Below are 19,123 nucleotides of genomic sequence, written 5' to 3'. Positions count from 1 at the left end.
AAACAACAATTTCTTTTCAATTGTTCAAAACCCAACCCATCATTCCTGCAAAAGAAAACCTTAAATCGTTTAACCCCATCTCTATTCTTCTATTCTTTTTTCTGATTAGCCAGAAATCAAAGTAGGGGAAGAAAAGGAAAAACAGATCTAAAAAATCACATCTTTAAAAGAAAAATATTACCATGAAAAATGCTACCGTGGCAAAATACTACGATAAAGTACTGATATGGAAAAATGCTAACACAAACAATGAAATCCACGTTGAGTGCTATCGTGGAAAATGCTAATAGTAGATAATCAATAAAAGAATATAAATTCATAATTATATTATGATAAAAATTATTTTTATAAAAATATTATTAAAATAATACATGGTGGAGCATATCAAATTGTGAGACTTGGGATTGCTTATATATAGAGCTACTAGGCTTGTGTATTTCATGTATCAACTCCAATATTAAAAAAAAAAAAAAGTAAGTGAAAAATGAAGATGAACAAAATGAGTAGCAAGTTGATAAAACCACACACCCCAACCCCTCAAAACCTCAAGAATTACAAGTTATCACTTATAGATGAGATTGTGGACCCAGGGAATTATTTTGCAGTTGTTTTGTTTTACGAATCGAAACCCGAAGACGGCAGCCTCCAGTTGGAAGAATCACTGGCCAGAATCTTGGTTGATTTCTATCCTCTTGCAGGAAGATTCATCAATAATTATAGTTCGATTGATTGCTGCGACGAGGGAGCCGAGCTCGTCGAAGCAGAGGCTCTAGATGTCGAGCTGATCGAGCTCGTAGCAAAAATGGAGCCCGATCAGCTCGACAATCTCCTCCCCGGCCAACATTTCCTACTACACGAAGCTCTTGATAATCCAATCCTCTCAATCCAGATCACACGTTTCTCGTGTGGTGGGGCCGCCATCGCCATCTGCGTCTCCCACAAGATCTTCGATGGGTCGTCGCTTGCGACGTTCGTGGCCGCCTGGACGGACGCCACCAATCCGGATCATAATAAGAGGGTGATTAGCCCGTCTTTTCATCTCCCCTCGCTGCTTCCACCCGACAACCGGGCCCCGGCCCCGGCCCCGGCCCCGGCCCCGGGTTCCGGTCACAAGGTTGTTGTGAAGAGGCTTTTGTTCAACAAGGAGGCTTTAAGGAGGCTGAAATCAAGCATAAGCCAAACCAACGGAAAACCCTTATCCGGAGTGCGTGTTGTGTCTGCCGTTACGGCCAAAGCCCGAATCCGACTAGATCGCGCCATCCACGGAAGAAGCAGAAGCTCCGTCGTATTTCAAGGGGTTAACATGCGAGGGAGATCAATCCCACCTCAGTCAACACACACTTGTGGGAATTTCTCGATCCCAGCAGTGACGCGACGCATAGAAGCTGAGGAGGAAATTGGTGTTGATCAACTTGTTCGTATACTGGGAGATTCTATTCGAGGCGCCATAGCTCGTTATGCTGAGATACTGTCTCCTGATTGGGATGGACGCGATATCTACACAAATAGTATAGAAAGCTACGGAAGACTTGTTCGCGATCCTGAGATCAATGTTATATCAATCACTGATTGGAGTAGGTTTGGATTCCACGAAGCTGATTTCGGATGGGGGAAGCCTGTTTCGACGGGCAACAGATTTTGGCCGCCGGTCATCAACTTAGTGGTGCTGACGAGCGACAGAGAGGGAGATGGGATTGAGGCATGGTTTTATTTGAACCAAAATGAAGTGCATTACTTTGAGCAAGATGAGGAGATCAAACCCTTCATATCCTAGCTACTTGTTCATGAATCTCTGCTTTACAAATAACTAAGTTTCTTCTAAACTACACTTATTAATTTGTGTTAGTTGCTATCATCACTACCAGAAAATGCGGCCCTACAAATAATTTGTACTATTGTTTAACGAAAATCTCAGTCGTTAATTTCGATAGTTATAAGCATATTTGCAGTGTATACGTCGTCTTTGAGCCTCTCACTATCGTTATATTGTTGATTTCACAAAATTAAATTGAACTTCTCCGCACATTTGTAGTTACATTGTAGTTACATTGTTGATTTCACGAAGATGCATGAATATTGTTTATATTTTGATCTGGAAAAGAGAAATTGATGGGGTTTGAAACTCTGAACCACAAGTCAACACTGTCCCATTACTATTATAATCTCTAATTGGAGTAGGTTTGGATTCCGCGAAGCTCATTTCGGATGGGGGAAGCTTGTTTCGAAGAGTAGTTCATAAGGCCCTCCTCGCCATCACCTAAAAGAGAGCCAAAAAATTGTTTTCTGTAGACGTTATTTTTCATTATTGATAAAATAAACGATTGAGTATTTTTGTTTTCACTAGCAGACTTTTAACGGTGATATACTCCATGTTGCAGATGATGATGAAATTGCATAAATGAAATTTTGTGAATTTACGGGGAATTAATACTATATCTATATATATATATATATAGGATTAGGTTTTTGTAGTATCCAAGATAGTACCGTAGAACTAAATCTTGACCACATATTTGTGACATGTGGCGCATAAAGATTGTGACACATGGCAAGAAGCTTCCAAGACAAAATCTACAAAGTGGTATAATCGGAATATATTTATCGAAATTAAAAGTATATATATATATATATATATATATATATATATATTCCTTCAAAATAGACATATTTTATATGCATAAAGTTTCACACGAAGATGCATAAAGTTTCATATAAAAAATGCATAAAATTTCATATAAAAATGCATTTCATTTTCACAAATTTGGTATTTTCGCCACCCCACCCCACACCACCCTCCCAATCCCCACACCCCACCACCACCCCCACCCCCCAAAAACTGACATGTTTTACATACATATACTTCACACAAAAATGTATAATGTTTCACACAAAAATGCATAAATTTGAACATAAAAATTATGTATCATTTTCTTTATTTTATATGACCAAATTAAATTAAATTACTTATTTATTTAAAATATATCTAACGATCATTTTATTTACTTTAACCAGGTTCAGTTAAGAACCTATTTATTTCAAAAACATCTATATTTTTATTTAGGTTTGCAAATATTGAAATTTAATTTCAACTTTTTTGATTTTGAATTATGAAGTTTATTATAAATTTAATTTGAAAATCTATTGCAGTTATAAAAATATGTGGAAAACTATTTATTTGAAATACATATTATAAGTATTTCTTTATCCATATTTTCCAATGATTAAATATAATATCAATGTGCAAAAAATAGATGGCCTAATGTCTACATGAAGATTGAGCCTTTTATATAGATTATGAATTGATGAAGTTTAGGATAATTTCAAGAGGCAAAACCTTAATGTAGCCAAAACCTTTTAGCCATAGGAAATTCTAGCCAGACAAATAAAAATATAGAAATAATAACATTTTTGACTAAAATACCCTTTCAGTGTGTAATAGTATAAAATACACTATTACACATTTTTTCGCTTCGAAAAAGTGTGTAATAGTGTATTTTACACTGTTACACACTTTTTTGCAATTATACACTTACGTTATTACACACTTTTACGAAAAAGTGTGTAACCGTATTAAGGGTATAATTGTACATTTACATTAAAAAATGCTAGTTTTTCCATATTTTTATTTGGGTGGACACTTTTTCCTTTTCTTATACAAGAAGGATTAATTGAGCACATTAACTCTAATTTCAATGTGGGATGGATGAAGAAAAAATGTAAAAATGCCATATAATATAGAATTGAGAATTATCAAAATACTCACTTGTGGGTGTACCACATAGGATAGATAATAAAGGAGATGTCTTCAATATGTATTCTATTTAATTATTATTCTTCATCACAACAATATTTATTTTAAATTATTCATATTTTCAATCAGCCTGTGATTTGTGATCCGCGCCCAATTCCGCCCCAACCCGCGCCCCGAGCGGTGTCTTGAATGATAGAGACCAGTCTCAATCAAATTTTTGCGTTAATTCTAAATAAATTGAGCCGCAAATGTCCTCCTTTATAGCATACTCTATAGCCGTCACTGAAAACATGGTGAGTGTAGTTTCGTTGTCGCCATCAATTTTCCAATTACATCATTTGTCATATGGGGTTGAAATCTAATCACTTAAGGCCTAATAATAGATTTTGGATACCTCTTTCTTATAATGGTCACACATATTTATACGCATGAAAATTTACATCAAAATTAATTATTTTTTTAACCAAATTCACTTTACATTAAAATACTTAAATTATTATTTATTTTTTGGTTAATTATAGTTCATAGCCTGAACTTTTAATAAATTTCAGTTTATAGCCTCAACTTTAATTTATTTTTTGTATAGCCTGAACTTTGACAAATTATTTAATTATTAGCCACAATTGCATCAAATTTATATTAGTAGGATATTTTTTTATCGTAATTACAGCTAAAATGATGATCGATTGCCACAAAACTAGAGTCTAATATATTCTACACAAAAAGAAGTTTTCAGTGGTAGGTAGCACATCGTCATCAGACCACCGGTGTAGTCGGAATCGCGCAAAAAAGTTAGTCGATTCCGACTACACCGGTGGTCCGATGACGATGGGCTACCTATCATTGAAAATTTCATTCAGTGTAGAATAAATTAGGATCTAATTTCATGGCAATCGATCATCGTTTCATATGTAATTTCGATAAAGAATAGATAATGTCATAATTTTGATGTAATTATGGCTATAATTAAATAATTTCATTAAATGCAGGCTATATAACAAATAAATCAAAATTGAGACTATAAACTGAAATTTTCTGAAAGTTCAAGTTATAAACTATAATTACCCCTTTATTTTTTCTAACCTAAAACCTACCATACAAAATATTTTGCACAGCCACTAGTTGACTCGGTGCCTAAATCTATTAGTAGTTGATATTTTTCTTGAAGTAACTAATACATCATTGTCGCTGAGTCATCTCCAAGCTGCAAGCAAAGATTTTGTAGGATAGAAATGAGAAAAAATTGTTTGATTATGTAATTCTATTGTAATTTTTGACAAAATTAGAATATTTTTCCTTAAATAAATTCCGAGCATATCATTATCTTATCCATCATTATGTCCAAACACATAGTGTGCAAAGAGATTATTGTTTGAGTTTTTTATTGAGTTAAAAGCCGAAAAATACACGAACTTTCATTGGATTTGCATATTGCACATGACCTTCAAAAATAGCTCCAGAATACATCACCTTTTAATTTAATTGCAAATTGCACCCGCGTTGTGTCACAGCCCGCCTTAACTAAGGATAGTTAAGCCGAGTTATTTACGACTAGGGATGGGGTTAAAGAATAAGGGAAAGAAAGGGGCGTCATTTGAAACTGTAAATCTTACTCAACCTAAGAAAAATCGTCGTATTTACTCATTAATACTCTTTTGAACAGTCTATGAAAGACAACATAAAACTTAATTAATATCATTAATCAAGTTATACATCATATGAAACCATTCTCTTAAGACTCAAAGTATGACATAACATACTATAACATCAACAACATCTTGCAGCGGAAAGTAGCTAGACATATGTATGAAGACATATTCTAGACAGGTTAACTATTTATTAACAACCCTGGAGACTCCGCTCATTGCAGCACCATCATCACATCAGCTCAACCTGCACATTTAGAAAACATATGCAGGGCTGAGTACAAAAGCACTCAGTGGGCACGTATGCCTAGGTATAAAAATACATGCTTCAAAACTGTAAATTGTGATGCCATCATAAACAGTACAGCAAGGGAGTTTTTCGCTAAAAAGGCCCAAGCTTACTAAATTCATTTGTGATTCTTAAAGTTCGTCTGCAGACTAAGTTCTCTTGTAATCTATCATATCTGGAACTGTGTGCCGGAGAGGTGGCCACCTCTCACGGTCACTTGACCGGCCAACCCGCTAGATGACTCACGGTCACTGGTGTACACTAGCCCTGGCAGGATAGCTATCAACTGCTCAAGACCCGAATTCGATTGCATCATTGGCAAAGCCAAAGCAGATAGATATCATACTAAAATTTAAACATTTTATGGCAAGACAATACTTGAAATAACTTTAACTCAAAGATTTTGTCATGAAATAACTTGCTTGAACGTAACATTTAAACTCATTTGATATATATATGAAACTGAAATTAACAGCTAGATCATCTCATGCATTCATTCGTATAAGAGGCCTACGACACGCAGGGGATCTCTATATACGTATAGTAAAAGTAATGCCCACCTCGTTGTGTCTCTGTATCAATGAGTAACGTCACTCTCTCCCTCAAGTCGTTACTTCCCAAAAGGACCTTCATCGTTATGAAGAATTGGTGAGAAGTTATAAAAGAAACCTCGATTAATAATCTAATCTCTTTTATGAAACATTAGTATCTCTAATGTTCATCTCTCTTGATTGTTAATCAATATAACAATTATTATCTCTCGTCATTACTCATTAATTATAACATCCTTATGTTATAATTAGCAGCGCTTCAATTAAAAGAAATATTTAACACATCGAAAAGTCCACTTTCTTAGCAGATCTATTCGCTCTCATCTCGTCTAATTAACCGATTAGAAAGTTAAACTTTCCATTAGGCATGTATTTGAGTCACGGGTCAACAAGAATTGACTATGCTCAAATTCTAATTTCACTAAAAATTTCGGCATGACCTATTCATATATAATGTCAGCCACGAGATTTCAACGCGTGAATCTCACTACGTGAACTCGTCTCTCGACTCAAAACTTAACATCTTGACATCTTTTCAACGCAAACCAAACAATTCAAAATCATCAAAACTCTTTATCAGTAAACTATCATTTATACTCGACACCAATTGTTCGAGTGTCAGATACCAACATTTATGTGCGTTAATCATAACTCTCACAACTCACACCATTTAGTCATATCGTATCATCCATCAAAACAAATATAATCAAGTTGTTTTCTAGAAAGTTTTGCTGTTTTTGTGTCATCTTTAAAAATTCATAACAACCAACTCAATCATCATAAACTATCATAACAATTGATCTCAAAAACTTCATGAAGTGTAGTTCACTCTAAAAATGGTAGTTAACCAAAAAGGTTAAAGGTTTTTGGAGATATTGCTCTTTTAGTGCAGGCTGTCAAAGATTGACAGTTTCTGCCAATTTTGTTTAGGCCATTAGAAACCAAGGCAAACCTTAATAAAATTCCATCAAATTTAATCATCCAAAACTAAAGGTATCCTTGAAGATTTGGTTAAATTTTCACAAGAGAAAACGTTCATATGATCTGCCAAATAAACAATGAAACTCATACACTTTTACTGTTGGACAAATATGACAGCAGAACAGGGCATTTTTGAAATAATAAACTGCTCTGTTTCAGAGGTCATAAAAATCGAAATCTTATGTTTTTAGAAAAGTATTGAAGTCTAGTTTCGTTTAAAAAAAACGGTGATGCAAAATCCTTCATGGATTAATAGATATAAACGTTTTTGTGAAGTCTACCAATAGTTGACAGATTCTGTCAAGGATTTTTCAAAATATCTTTAAAATAGCAAACATCATCCAAAAGACATGAAATTTTGCAGAAACGAAATACACATATCATAGATAAACATACTAAAATTTCAGAGCCATCAAGCAATGAAAACTCATCGAAACATAAGCTTGAAACTGCTGTAAAATTTTGACAGAATTCCAGTTTTAATTTCGTTCAACAATTATCATCCATAAATTGTAAATCAATTAGCATGCTCATGTGATATCGTAGAACACATATACGCAATAATATTCATTATGCAACGTCTCAAACTTCACGAATTTAAATAATCATACTCTAAAAATTTATACAATTTTCGTGCTTGGAAAAATACGAATTTAATATATATCGATTCTAGCATACCCCTAAGCACAAATATCAAGTCAAAACGATCAAACAAAAATCGAAAGACAAGCTAATATGTGAAAAACGGGGCTGCCCTCATGGGTTTCATAGCTACGGTTCGTTCCGTTCTTACTCCCTTCATTAAACATGCTCAACATCTACCCAAGAACAACATACTAAAATTTCACGACGATCCGACGTCGTTTCAAAATAAAGTCGAGAATCGACGTTTTTCGACGTCGATGAAAATCGAAAAGAAAACCATCAAAACGTAGGTAGAGATCTTACCTACTTAGATACGTGATCGAAAAGATGATCGGCGCTCGTCTCGGTGCTCAAATCGGAAGTCAAAAGCTCTAAGCTAATGTTTTCGTATATTTTCATATATCGATTCGTAAGACCAAGCTCCCTTATTTATAAGCGAAGAAGACAATTCTAAATTGTCTTGTCTTCCTTAGTCAACAATTACGACTAAGGAATTCACACTTGAGTCAACAATTACGACTAAGGAATTCACACTTGAACTGTCTTACTTAGTATTAGAATATATCAAATATATCCTAATCTAGTCCATAATATCTTTCAGTTTTGGTGGGGTAGCCTTAGATATTTAAGATATTAACCCGTTAGTCGTTAAATATCCCGTTTCGTCTCGTTTTAACGACTAATTACCCACATTCTTCGTTACTCACCCTCTTAACTCCTACTCACTTTCATTACACTCGTAATTCTATATAAATATAGAAAACGCAAGCTCGTTCTCGAAATTCTGATAAACGAGCTCGGTTCGTTTATCGAGAAATCCCGATTTACTATTCACTCGTCGTCCAAAAATAAAAACTTTCATTATTGGACTCGTATCGAAAAATTAAGAATATTTCTCGACGACATGCACGTAAGATTTTGAAAGTCGACAAAAAGACGAAATAGCAGTATTTTACTATTCATCGTCAAAAAGTCAAAAATTTCAAAAACGTCTTAACGGACTCAGATCTCACTTCCGAGTTCACCGTTCTCATTCAAATAATTATCTCGAATTATTCAAATACTCAAACTCAATTACGGATATAAAATCACACATCATCCTCACATCATCAAAAGAACATCTCAACATCTTTAAAATATAACAACAAAACTTCATATAACTCCTCATCTCTATACAAAGTAATCAAACAAGGGATCTTATACCCTACTTACTCAAACTTAAGCAATTAAACACGTCATCAAAAGCCCGGGTATTACATACCTTCCCCCTTAAAATAAATTTCGTCCCGAAATTTGTACCTCTTGTAAATGTATCGGGTACTTCTCTCACATCTTATCCTCAAGCTCTCTTTCCACTTCTTTCTTAACTATCATATCTCCATTGGACCTTATCCAATGCAATCGACTTATTACTCAATTGCCGAATTTTATGATCTAACATCATCTGAGGTCTCTCTTCATAACTCAATTGCCGAAAATATATATCCTCTCAATTGTGACACGTGAAACACGTTATGCACATTTCCAAAGCTAGGTGACAAAACCAACCTATACGCTATTGGACCTATCTTTTGCAATATCTCGTAAGGACTTATAACTCTGGGTCTAAGCTGTCCTTTAACTCCAAATCTATTCATCCCCTTTGAGGGTGAAACCTTCAAGAAAACTTGGTCTCCTATCTCGAAACTTTGTCTCACGTCTTATATGCAAACTCAATTAGTGGCAACACATTCTCCCGATTTACTCCTCTATCAAGGATAGTAGTTCTTATCATATCTTCTATCGTCTGCTATGCTAAAATTCATCCTTGTACCCAACTCTTTCTGTAACTCATCCAAAAACGTGATGTAATTTTTTTTTTTTTTTTTTTTTTGAGGTGATCTACACTGGTACTCAATGCAATCTTATAATGTCACGAACATACAATTGTGCTAACTTATCTGGTCCATACGCGATTAGGATCGGTATGAAATGTGCATATTTTGTTAGTCGATCTACAATCACCCAAATTGCTGTATTTCCTCTTTGACTTTTCGGTAAAGCTATCACAAAATCCATCGCTATGTGATCCCATTTCCACTCGGGAATCTCCAACGGTTTTAACTTCCCATAGGGTCGTTGGTGTAATGCTTTCACTTGCTGACAAGCTAAGCATCGCTCTACAAACGAAGCTATGTCTCATTTCATTCCGTCCCACAAAAATCTATTTTTCACAACCTGATACATCTTTGTGCCTCCTGGGTGGGCGGTGTAAGGCGTGTCATGAGTCCCACTCATGATCGTATTCTTAAGTTCATCATCGCGGGGAATGCATATTCTCCCCTTAAATAAAATAGCATTGTCTGATGCTTTTTGGTAACTCTTGAGATCTCATGCTCTTATCCTTTCTCGTAACTTGTTCATTGTCTCATCTTTCCTTGTGCTTCAATCACCATTTTCCTCAAACTAGGCATCGTCGCAACAATACTCGCTATCGTCCCTGGTGGTTTTATCATCTCTATCCTCATCTTGTCAAAGTCCTTTATAAGCTCATTCTCTCTCGTGAGAAGACATCCAAACTTTGACGAGACCTTCCGGCTCAATGTATCGGCTACTACATTGGCCTTGCCAGGGTGATAATTAATGTTGCAGTCAACATCATTTACTAATTCGAGCCATCTCCTTTGCCTCATGTTAATATCCTTCTGCTCGAAAAAATATTTCAAACTTTTGTGGTCCGTGAAAATCTCACATCTAACTCCGTAGAGATGATGTCTCCAAATTTTCAGGGCATGCACAACGGCTGCAAGCTCTAAATCATGCGTTGGATAATGTATCTCGTGGAGTCTAAGTTATCGTTATGCATAGACTGTAACTCTTCCTTCTTGCATCAAAACACATCCTAGCCTATTCTTTGACGCATCTGTGTAGATGGTATACTCTTTATCCATTTCCGGGACTAGCAGCACTGGTGTTGTAGTCAATTTCCTTTAAGCTCTTAAAAACTCTCTTTACACTCCTCTTTCCAATTGTACTTAGCTTCTTTTCTCGGTCTTGCTATCATGGAAAATCCTTCAATAAACCTCTGATAGTATCCTGCTAAGCCTAAAAAGTTGCGAATCTCGTTAGGCGTAGTTGGTGATCTCCACTCATGTACAACTTGTACCTTGACGGGGTCAACTTTAATTCTTTCGGATGATACAATATGTCCTAGAAAAGTTACTTCGTTCAACCAAAACTCGCACTTGGTGAATTTGGCAAAAAGCTTCTCAACTCTTAGCGTTTCCAACATCGTTCTCAAATGTTTTGGCGCTCCTGCTCATTCTTCGAATAGATGAGAATATCATCTATGAAAACTAGGATAAATTTATCCAGTTATTGATGGAACACTCGATTCATGTGATCCATGAAAAACTACTGGTGCCTTCGTCAAACCGAATGGCATAACTATGAACTCATAGTGCTCATACCTCATTTGAAAAGCTGTCTTAGGTATATCATTCTGTCAAAATTTGAACTGGTGGTAATATGATCTCAAGTCAACTTTCAAGAAAAACTCGCTCCTCGTAATTGATCAAACAAGTCATCTATCCTCGGCAAAGGATATTTGTTCTTCAGTGTCAATTTATTCAGATCTCGATAATCTATGCACATTCTCAACGTGCCATCCTTCTTTTTGACAAAAATGACTGGTGCTTCCCACGGGGATACACTATGTCTAATAAAACCTAACTCGAGCAATTCTTGTAGCTGAATCTTCAGCTCTTGTAGCTCCTTAGGCGCCATTCTATAGGGTGCCTTCGACACTAGTGCTGATCCAGGTTCTAGGTCGATAGTGAACTCCAACTGTCTTGTTGGTGGCAATCCTGGTAAGACCTCGGAAAATACATCTCTATATTCCCTTATCACTGCTACATCCTCAAAGTTTATTTTTTTTACTTGATTATCCTTCATCATTCAAGTAAACTAGGTAAGCTTGTGCTCCTTTCTTCTTTACCAATTTCGACGCCTGAACTGCCGAAACGATTGGAACTCTCTTCTTTCTATCAATGCCGTGAAAACATGTCTGTTCCTTCCCAGGTGGTTGAAAAGTTATCTGTCTCTTCTTACAATCAATCGGGGCAAAGTTCTCTGCTAACCAGTCCATCCTTAGAATAATGTCTACGTTCCACATAGGCATTAAGTGCAAGGTTCTTGTTTTCATCTTTAGTGATCCTAACTCAACTCTAATTTAGAAATCATGTGAGAAACTGTAGTAGCTCTTCCTACAGGAGTGATTACTCTCAACTCGGGACTAGCTTGTTTTGGTTCGAGTTTGAAGGTAACATGCTTCAAACAATTAACGAATGCGAGGCTCCTGTAATAAACAGGATTCTAACTAGTGCATCTAATAACTTGCCCATACTACCTTAAAGTCCTGCCTTAAACCGGCACATAAAACTCAGACATCTCTTCATCAGTATCCATCTTCTGATGAGCAAATCGTGATAGCTCACAGAATTCTCGGTTATACTCTACAACCGATTTCTTTCCTTGCATCAAACTTCGATAATCAGCCTCTCGCTGCTTACTGTACTTCTCGGTACATACTTCTCAAGAGTAGTCTTCAATTGTTCTCAAGTATAGTCTACCAGTTGCTCAGGTGTTAAAGTCCTCTGACGTGCCTCTCACTAGTCTTATACATTAAAAGAATCTACTAGGATAACTCAAAAGTTGTAAGGGTTCAATCCTAGAACGACATCAAAACAAATTGTTCAAGAGACTCAAATGAATGACCAGAGGGTAGAATGAAGTAACTACCAGGTCGAACAAAAATGACCTAGAGTAAGAACCCATCTGGCTTTTCAACCGAAAGTTGAAACACGTGGGTTTATAAACCCAAAACACGTCTACTGAGATTTGGATCATGCGGACTGGCCAGGTCCAACATAATCACTCCCCAGTCACACGGGATATACTATCCCGAACTTGGAAATTCTGTGTCTTCTAAACCCTCAACATACTATACATAACAAAACTTAAGTTCACACCAGCAAGCTAAAAGCTTAAACTCAGGGTCCTATGTTCTAGACTCTTGTTTCGAAAGTTCAATATTTTTCGACTCTCCTCTCATGTTGCGGTGGTGGTGGCGGAGTATTATCCCGCCTATCCTTCACATCACACTCTTGATGACATCTTTGAGGCATTTTTGAAATCACAAAAAGGAAAACTCAACTCGACCAACGCTCTAAGCATCCTCAAAACTCAAGTTCAATTTACTAACTCAACTTTAAGGAAAACCCTCACTGTCACCTTAACATTCATCTGTAAGGCAATAAGCACTCACGAAATGCTAACAAAAAGACCACTCTGGTCAACCTAATATATCCATCAGTAGAATGCCTCTTTTTAGAGGGCTTACATAAAGGGGTTATTTAAACCCTACAAAAACCATAGTATCTATCGTAATGTCCCTTCTAAACCGACACCATTAATAGTACTATGTCTCGGTCTGGACCTCCTACGGTAACTGCTACCAGTCAACTCATCTAGTTGCTACTTTAGCACACTAGGAACATCCATCTATTTAACATCAGTAGGGTACTATATTCGCATGCTTATCTATCATCATGTCAAAATCTCAAGTACCAATATCTCCTAAGTAAGTTATATACATCGCAATGTAATTGCAACTAATCAAAAACGAGGGTGTACCGCGCATACTCTCAAGATCATCCTTAGCTCTAGCCTACATCGACTTCTCTTCTCATCCTCATCAACTCTAGCCATCCTCGGCTACTTCTCATCCTCATTATCGTTTATCATTTTATCATCTTTGGTAACTGATACTCAAGGATCGACTCGATATCTACTACACTCTTCTAGAGTCTCTGGTAGAAAACAAGCATCCGGTCATTAGATCCGCATAGAAAATCTGGGTATCTGTAACAAATCTCATCTCCTGTGGGTCCAATGCTCAAGACAACATGTCCCATCATATTGAGTGGCTTTCTTCCTTGCTCAATCCTACCACTCGATTGGTAGCACGGGGACTAGGTGCACGATGCCATCCAGTCTAGTAACAACCATAAGGCTTTCATCCTTTCATAGTCTATGAACATGTGTTTGAAAATCTGCTAGGGTATCTCTGTACCACATACTGTACGCCTCGTCCTCGTATCCGATCTTTCCTGAGTTCGATCTCACAACAGTCCACTTTCGTGCAGTGCCAACAGTCCTGGCCAACCTATAAGGAGAACTTAAAGGTGACTCTAGGAACTAACTCTACTTGGCTCCAGCAACAGAAATAAACAAAACATAACTTAGCAAAACTCCTATTAAGTAGTACTGTTATCTTAAAACTCAAGCTCAAAACATCTAAATTCTCATCTCGTCCCGTCTTTACTTAGTAGGGAATCTCTCTAAACAATGATATTAGATCCCTTAATCTAAATCATCGTGACTCAGTAAGACAACTCAACAATTCTCTCTCAAAGCCATCTCCAAAGACTATGGCTCATGATACCTCCTCAAGTACCATTAAGGTTGCGTGAGCAAAACTCGCGTCACAAAATAACTCAACATATCGTACAATATCTCATTGCAGCATGCTAATAACTCATCATTAATCATGCTATTATACTCAAGCTCATAACTCAAACTCATAACTCAAACCAACAAGTACTTAAAGCAATTGCTAATTCTCTCAAGCTTTAGCTCTAAGTTCTCATTTCATCCTTCTACTTAGTAAAAAAAAAAAAATCTCTCTTAACAATGACATTAGATTCCTTCATCTAAATCATCGTGACTTATCACAACTGCTCAAACAATTCTCATCACAAAACATCTCAAATACATCACATCATAACTCATAATTATGCATCTTCAATCATATAACATCATATGATATAAACGCTCTCATGATTCATCATGTAACGTCAACATATGCTCTTACAACATAATAACTCATTATTAATCATGTTGTCATCCTCAAACTCAAACTATGCATCTTCAAAGCATAACATCATAACTCATCATATAACCTCAACATCGTGCTCTTCAAAATTTAACGTCAAATAAACTTTGAAATTTTACATACCTCGTTGAGCCTGGTGTGATGGTGCGCTGAGCTCACGGTTGTTAATAACTATTAGTCTAGTGACTCATTCTAGACTAAACTCAAGACTTCTAATTCAGAGCTTTCCTTCGCTCTGATACCACTCTGTCACAGCCCGCCTTAACTAAGGATAGTTAAGCCGAGTGATTTACGACTAGGGATGGGGTTAAAGAATAAGGGAAAGAAAGGGGCGTCATTTGAAACCGTAAATCTTACTCAACCTAAGAAAAATCGTCGTATTTACTCATTAATACTCTTTTGAACAGTCTATGAAAGACAACATAAAACTTAATTAATATCATTAATCAAGTTATACATCATATGAAACCATTCTCTTAAGACTCAAAGTATGACATAACATACTATAACATCAACAACATCTTGCAGCGGAAAGTAGCTAGACATATGTATGAAGACATATTCTAGACAGGTTAACTATTTATTAACAACCCTGGAGACTCCGCTCATTGCAGCACCATCATCACATCAGCTCAACCTGCACATTTAGAAAACATATGCAGGGCTGAGTACAAAAGCACTCAGTGGGCACGTATGCCTAGGTATAAAAATACATGCTTCAAAACTGTAAATTGTGATGCCATCATAAACAGTACAACAAGGGAGTTTTTCGCTAAAAAGGCCCAAGCTTACTAAATTCATTTGTGATTCTTAAAGTTCGTCTGCAGACTAAGTTCTCTTGTAATCTATCATATCTGGAACTGTGTGCCGGAGAGGTGGCCACCTCTCACGGTCACTTGACCGGCCAACCCGCTAGATGACTCACGGTCACTGGTGTACACTAGCCCTGGCAGGATAGCTATCAACTGCTCAAGACCCGAATTCGATTGCATCATTGGCAAAGCCAAAGCAGATAGATATCATACTAAAATTTAAACATTTTATGGCAAGACAATACTTGAAATAACTTTAACTCAAAGATTTTGTCATGAAATAACTTGCTTGAACGTAACATTTAAACTCATTTGATATATATATGAAACTGAAATTAACAGCTAGATCATCTCATGCATTCATTCGTATAAGAGGCCTACGACACGCAGGGGATCTCTATATACGTATAGTAAAAGTAATGCCCACCTCGTTGTGTCTCTGTATCAATGAGTAACGTCACTCTCTCCCTCAAGTCGTTACTTCCCAAAAGGACCTTCATCGTTATGAAGAATTGGTGAGAAGTTATAAAAGAAACCTCGATTAATAATCTAATCTCTTTTATGAAACATTAGTATCTCTAATGTTCATCTCTCTTGATTGTTAATCAATATAACAATTATTATCTCTCGTCATTACTCATTAATTATAACATCCTTATGTTATAATTAGCAGCGCTTCAATTAAAAGAAATATTTAACACATCGAAAAGTCCACTTTCTTAGCAGATCTATTCGCTCTCATCTCGTCTAATTAACCGATTAGAAAGTTAAACTTTCCATTAGGCATGTATTTGAGTCACGGGTCAACAAGAATTGACTATGCTCAAATTCTAATTTCACTAAAAATTTCGGCATGACCTATTCATATATAATGTCAGCCACGAGATTTCAACGCGTGAATCTCACTACGTGAACTCGTCTCTCGACTCAAAACTTAACATCTTGACATCTTTTCAACGCAAACCAAACAATTCAAAATCATCAAAACTCTTTATCAGTAAACTATCATTTATACTCGACACCAATTGTTCGAGTGTCAGATACCAACATTTATGTGCGTTAATCATAACTCTCACAACTCACACCATTTAGTCATATCGTATCATCCATCAAAACAAATATAATCAAGTTGTTTTCTAGAAAGTTTTGCTGTTTTTGTGTCATCTTTAAAAATTCATAACAACCAACTCAATCATCATAAACTATCATAACAATTGATCTCAAAAACTTCATGAAGTGTAGTTCACTCTAAAAATGGTAGTTAACCAAAAAGGTTAAAGGTTTTTGGAGATATTGCTCTTTTAGTGCAGGCTGTCAAAGATTGACAGTTTCTGCCAATTTTGTTTAGGCCATTAGAAACCAAGGCAAACCTTAATAAAATTCCATCAAATTTAATCATCCAAAACTAAAGGTATCCTTGAAGATTTGGTTAAATTTTCACAAGAGAAAACGTTCATATGATCTGCCAAATAAACAATGAAACTCATACACTTTTACTGTTGGACAAATATGACAGCAGAACAGGGCATTTTTGAAATAATAAACTGCTCTGTTTCAGAGGTCATAAAAATCGAAATCTTATGTTTTTAGAAAAGTATTGAAGTCTAGTTTCGTTTAAAAAAAACGGTGATGCAAAATCCTTCATGGATTAATAGATATAAACGTTTTTGTGAAGTCTACCAATAGTTGACAGATTCTGTCAAGGATTTTTCAAAATATCTTTAAAATAGCAAACATCATCCAAAAGACATGAAATTTTGCAGAAACGAAATACACATATCATAGATAAACATACTAAAATTTCAGAGCCATCAAGCAATGAAAACTCATCGAAACATAAGCTTGAAACTGCTGTAAAATTTTGACAGAATTCCAGTTTTAATTTCGTTCAACAATTATCATCCATAAATTGTAAATCAATTAGCATGCTCATGTGATATCGTAGAACACATATACGCAATAATATTCATTATGCAACGTCTCAAACTTCACGAATTTAAATAATCATACTCTAAAAATTTATACAATTTTCGTGCTTGGAAAAATACGAATTTAATATATATCGATTCTAGCATACCCCTAAGCACAAATATCAAGTCAAAACGATCAAACAAAAATCGAAAGACAAGCTAATATGTGAAAAACGGGGCTGCCCTCATGGGTTTCATAGCTACGGTTCGTTCCGTTCTTACTCCCTTCATTAAACATGCTCAACATCTACCCAAGAACAACATACTAAAATTTCACGACGATCCGACGTCGTTTCAAAATAAAGTCGAGAATCGACGTTTTTCGACGTCGATGAAAATCGAAAAGAAAACCATCAAAACGTAGGTAGAGATCTTACCTACTTAGATACGTGATCGAAAAGATGATCGGCGCTCGTCTCGGTGCTCAAATCGGAAGTCAAAAGCTCTAAGCTAATGTTTTCGTATATTTTCATATATCGATTCGTAAGACCAAGCTCCCTTATTTATAAGCGAAGAAGACAATTCTAAATTGTCTTGTCTTCCTTAGTCAACAATTACGACTAAGGAATTCACACTTGAGTCAACAATTACGACTAAGGAATTCACACTTGAACTGTCTTACTTAGTATTAGAATATATCAAATATATCCTAATCTAGTCCATAATATCTTTCAGTTTTGGTGGGGTAGCCTTAGATATTTAAGATATTAACCCGTTAGTCGTTAAATATCCCGTTTCGTCTCGTTTTAACGACTAATTACCCACATTCTTCGTTACTCACCCTCTTAACTCCTACTCACTTTCATTACACTCGTAATTCTATATAAATATAGAAAACGCAAGCTCGTTCTCGAAATTCTGATAAACGAGCTCGGTTCGTTTATCGAGAAATCCCGATTTACTATTCACTCGTCGTCCAAAAATAAAAACTTTCATTATTGGACTCGTATCGAAAAATTAAGAATATTTCTCGACGACATGCACGTAAGATTTTGAAAGTCGACAAAAAGACGAAATAGCAGTATTTTACTATTCATCGTCAAAAAGTCAAAAATTTCAAAAACGTCTTAACGGACTCAGATCTCACTTCCGAGTTCACCGTTCTCATTCAAATAATTATCTCGAATTATTCAAATACTCAAACTCAATTACGGATATAAAATCACACATCATCCTCACATCATCAAAAGAACATCTCAACATCTTTAAAATATAACAACAAAACTTCATATAACTCCTCATCTCTATACAAAGTAATCAAACAAGGGATCTTATACCCTACTTACTCAAACTTAAGCAATTAAACACGTCATCAAAAGCCCGGGTATTACACGTTGACTACCACCTTGATCGGCGGTGACGTGGCTATCGAATTTTGTTGACGTAGATGATTTTCTGATGTAGGAATACGACGTTATTTTATTGTTACATTACAACACCCAAAACGACGCCGTTTCTTGAGTGAGTATAATTAAAAAAATTAAAAAAAAAAGAAGAAATCTCGGTCTTCTTCTCCACTCGAGCACATAGAGATCTTCGCCGCC

The 19,123-nt window shown here is 35.9% G+C and overlaps 1 protein-coding gene across 1 annotated transcript; it reads left to right on the top strand.

Annotated features, from left to right (window-relative positions):
* Positions 1 to 484: 484 nt before the first annotated feature.
* LOC130997970 (pelargonidin 3-O-(6-caffeoylglucoside) 5-O-(6-O-malonylglucoside) 4'''-malonyltransferase-like) lies at positions 485 to 1,774 on the top strand. Its single transcript, XM_057923408.1, has one exon. It carries the CDS (start codon positions 485 to 487, stop codon positions 1,772 to 1,774), a length of 1,290 nt encoding a protein of 429 aa, XP_057779391.1.
* The last annotated feature ends 17,349 nt before the right edge of the window (positions 1,775 to 19,123 follow it).

Source organism: Salvia miltiorrhiza, chromosome 8 (assembly GCF_028751815.1).
Source record: "Salvia miltiorrhiza cultivar Shanhuang (shh) chromosome 8, IMPLAD_Smil_shh, whole genome shotgun sequence".
In the NCBI taxonomy this organism is placed as follows: domain Eukaryota; kingdom Viridiplantae; phylum Streptophyta; class Magnoliopsida; order Lamiales; family Lamiaceae; genus Salvia; species Salvia miltiorrhiza.
The sequence above is the reverse complement of the archived record's forward strand: the minus strand, read 5'-3'. Positions and strand labels throughout refer to the sequence as shown.

Coding starts and splice junctions, on each gene's coding strand:
- LOC130997970 (XM_057923408.1), top strand. CDS start 485: ATGAAGATGAACAAAATGAGTAGCAAGTTGATAAAACCACACACCCCA.